This window comes from Gastrolobium bilobum, unplaced genomic scaffold, assembly GCF_033153095.1.
Source record: "Gastrolobium bilobum isolate Gb01-03AN ecotype WA unplaced genomic scaffold, APGP_CSIRO_Gbil_v1 utg2184, whole genome shotgun sequence".
Taxonomy (NCBI): domain Eukaryota; kingdom Viridiplantae; phylum Streptophyta; class Magnoliopsida; order Fabales; family Fabaceae; genus Gastrolobium; species Gastrolobium bilobum.
In genome coordinates, this window is record NW_026899222.1 from 705,823 (window position 1) to 708,626 (window position 2,804).

The window sequence follows — 2,804 nt, forward strand, 5'->3', positions numbered from 1 at the left end:
GAGCTCGACTCTTAATGTTTGACGACGACTAGTAGCGAAGAACGGTTAGCGAAGAAGGGGTTTTGGTGAACAGGAATGTCAGTGGGTTTCGACTGAGATGAAAAAAAAATTGAAGTATGAAAGTGGGTGTTGGGTGAAAAGGGTCAGAACGAAGGAGAAAGATGTTAAAGTAACTGAGTGCCAGCTTCTCCTTATTCCAAAAGCCAAAATTTTTAACTTTTGAGAAAAGCCAAATTTTAACTTTTTTCTTAGCTTTTGCTTTTTGTAAAAGCAACGTCCAAACAATCAAAAAAAATTCAGAAGTAATTAAAAAAAAAAAAAAAAACAGCTTTTGAGAAACTAAAAGTCAATCCAAACACACACTAGTACTCTGCTTTTATTCATGTCATATCCTTCTATTCTAAATTTGATGATGGCGAAAGAAGGGGCCATTGCCATCCACGAACCCAACTACCGCTACGATGTTTTTCTCAGTTTTAGGGGCTCAGATACCCGCCGCACCTTCACTGGTAATCTCTATAATGCTTTGCGCCTCAAGAGATTCAAGACCTTCATGGATGAGGGTGGATTGAAGAGTGGCGACCCAATCGCATCCTCTATTCTCGAAGCAGTCGAAGACTCAAGGATTTCCATTGTTGTTCTTTCCAAGTACTATGCATATTCCTCGTGGTGTCTTGAGGAACTAGTCAAGATCCTTGACTGTAAGAAGGAGAAGAACCAACTGGTTTTGCCAATCTTCTACGATGTGGATCCCTCCGATGTAAGGCGTCAGAGAGGTGCGTATGGAGAAGCCATGGCTCGACATGAAGATCGGTCCCGAAAGGACTCTGAGAAAGTACGGAGATGGAGGTCAGCTTTGTCTGAAGTCAGCAACTTGTCTAGATTCGATAATCGCCAGTACGTTTGTTTACTTTTCACAATTATTGTTTGCTAACTATTAAGTAATTAATTTATGGTATATATTTTTGTTTATCACTCTCAATCATTATTAACATTATTAGATTAGAATTTCAGCTATTTTTATAATTTTTTTCTCCTATTAAAATTCTGATGTAATAATGTGGTAAAAAGTGAGTGATCTTGTTAACTAGATAAAAGTTTTGTTTTGAATTTGGTGTCACAATCTGTCTGTGTTGATTGATTACTCAAGCTCAATTTTATTATACCGTACTGGTAATTCTGATTAGGAGAAAGTATACCAAAACTCTGCATGAATGAATTCAAAGGAAAGGCCTTGTACTTTTGTAGGTATGGCTACGATTATGAACTTATCCAAAAGATTGTGGAAGGAGTCACCCGAAGCTTGCCCCGCTACGATGTTTTTCTCAGTTTTTGTGGAGAAGATACCCGCTACTCCTTTACAGGTTTTCTCTATGATGCTTTGTGCCAGGAGGGATTCAATACCTTCATGAATGATGAGCGATTGAAGGATGGGGACCAACTTTCAGAATCTCTTAATGCAATTGAAAAATCAAGGCTTTCAATCATTGTTTTTTCTCAAAATTATGCATGTTCCTCCTTGCGTCTTGATGAACTTGTCATGATCCTTGACTGTATGAAGATGAAAAACGGATTGGTCTGGCCAATCTTTTACAAAGTGGAACCCTCGGATATAAGGCACCAAAGAAATAATTATGGCAAAGCCATGGAAACACATGAAAATAGGATCGGAAAGGATTCCAAGAAGGTGCAGGAATGGAGGCTAGCTTTGTCTCAAGTTGCCAACTTGAAAGGATGGCACTTGAAATTCGGGTACATGATACACTTTTCAATTACTTTTTGCTGAAGTTCTATAATTAATGTCTATTTTAGTAGAACTAGTTGTTAAATATATGATTCTGAATTATTTAGTATATAAATAGTTCTTAAAAACATGTGAACTGTTAAATAAGAATTCAATTCTTATAATTATTGTTTGAATTGTGACTTTGTTAACAATGAATGTTATTGGAGACATGGCTTAGTTTTGCTTCCAATTTTAGTGCGATTTTGCATTTTGGTGAAGATAATGAGTCAAGCTTAATTTTAATATTTTTGTTAAAATAAATTTTGAGTAATGGAAAGAAATTGAAAACTCTGTATGAATGAATTAAAAGGCTGTGTACTTGTACAGGTACGAATATGAACTTGTCAAAAAAATTGTGGATATTGCCATTAAAATTTCAAATGGCTAGTACATACCAAGTCCTCGTCGATGTGAGAACTGATAAATTCAACAGGCGGTCGCCGGTTCAGAAATGGGAAGATGTTTTAGACGCGTGTCATGTACTTAGGATAATAGCAGATGGCCATTAGCTATTTAGCTAGAGGCTTGAAATACTCGAAGTCGCAACACATTCTCAGAAGGATCCCTCTAGTCATTTCCGCTTTCATTTAGCAATTTTACCAATTTACTTCAAGATTAACTCAGATTCTTCATCTTTATTTATTTTATTTTGCCCTTACTCCCTATTTTTACTTGGACTTCAGTATTCTTTTATCTGTTTCATTTACACTATTAGTTACCTTGTTGCTTCTCGCATTTTTTATTCTTGATCATGCACTAAAGAGCTACAATTTTCAATTGAATATAGAGGAAGTAATTCCCATCCTCGAATAGAACTCAGGAATTGATTGCCAATTCCAAGTTAGCAATTCTCCACGATAACACTCACATGGAAGAACTGAAGTCACTTTTAGTTATTGAATATGCTGGCTGACACGGTTTCCATGTTAAGAATTCATGCGACTTTGCATATGTGAAGGTAATTAACCAACTGATAGGTTGGGTAGCATTATAATGTCCAGTAAGAAAATGGCAGAAA

General features: G+C 36.2%; 1 protein-coding gene across 2 annotated transcripts; it reads left to right on the plus strand.

The window, feature by feature from the left end:
- Nucleotides 1-390: 390 nt before the first annotated feature.
- On the plus strand, nucleotides 391-2,456 carry LOC133288509 (disease resistance protein RPV1-like). 2 transcript variants are annotated; one of them, XM_061486290.1, is made up of 3 exons: nucleotides 391-897; nucleotides 1,249-1,752; nucleotides 2,114-2,456. In XM_061486290.1, the coding sequence occupies exons 1-3, from the start codon at nucleotides 410-412 to the stop codon at nucleotides 2,172-2,174; spliced, it is 1,053 nt and encodes a 350-aa protein (XP_061342274.1). In that variant the 5' UTR covers nucleotides 391-409; the 3' UTR covers nucleotides 2,175-2,456. The 2 variants fall into 2 exon arrangements, with proteins under 2 accessions (XP_061342274.1, XP_061342275.1); XM_061486291.1 differs by having other exon boundaries at nucleotides 391-849.
- The last annotated feature ends 348 nt before the right edge of the window (nucleotides 2,457-2,804 follow it).

Coding starts and splice junctions, on each gene's coding strand:
- LOC133288509 (XM_061486290.1), top strand. CDS start 410: ATGATGGCGAAAGAAGGGGCCATTGCCATCCACGAACCCAACTACCGC. Junction 898..1,248: donor TCTAGATTCGATAATCGCCA/GTACGTTTGTTT, acceptor GTACTTTTGTAG/GTATGGCTACGATTATGAAC. Junction 1,753..2,113: donor GGATGGCACTTGAAATTCGG/GTACATGATACA, acceptor GTACTTGTACAG/GTACGAATATGAACTTGTCA.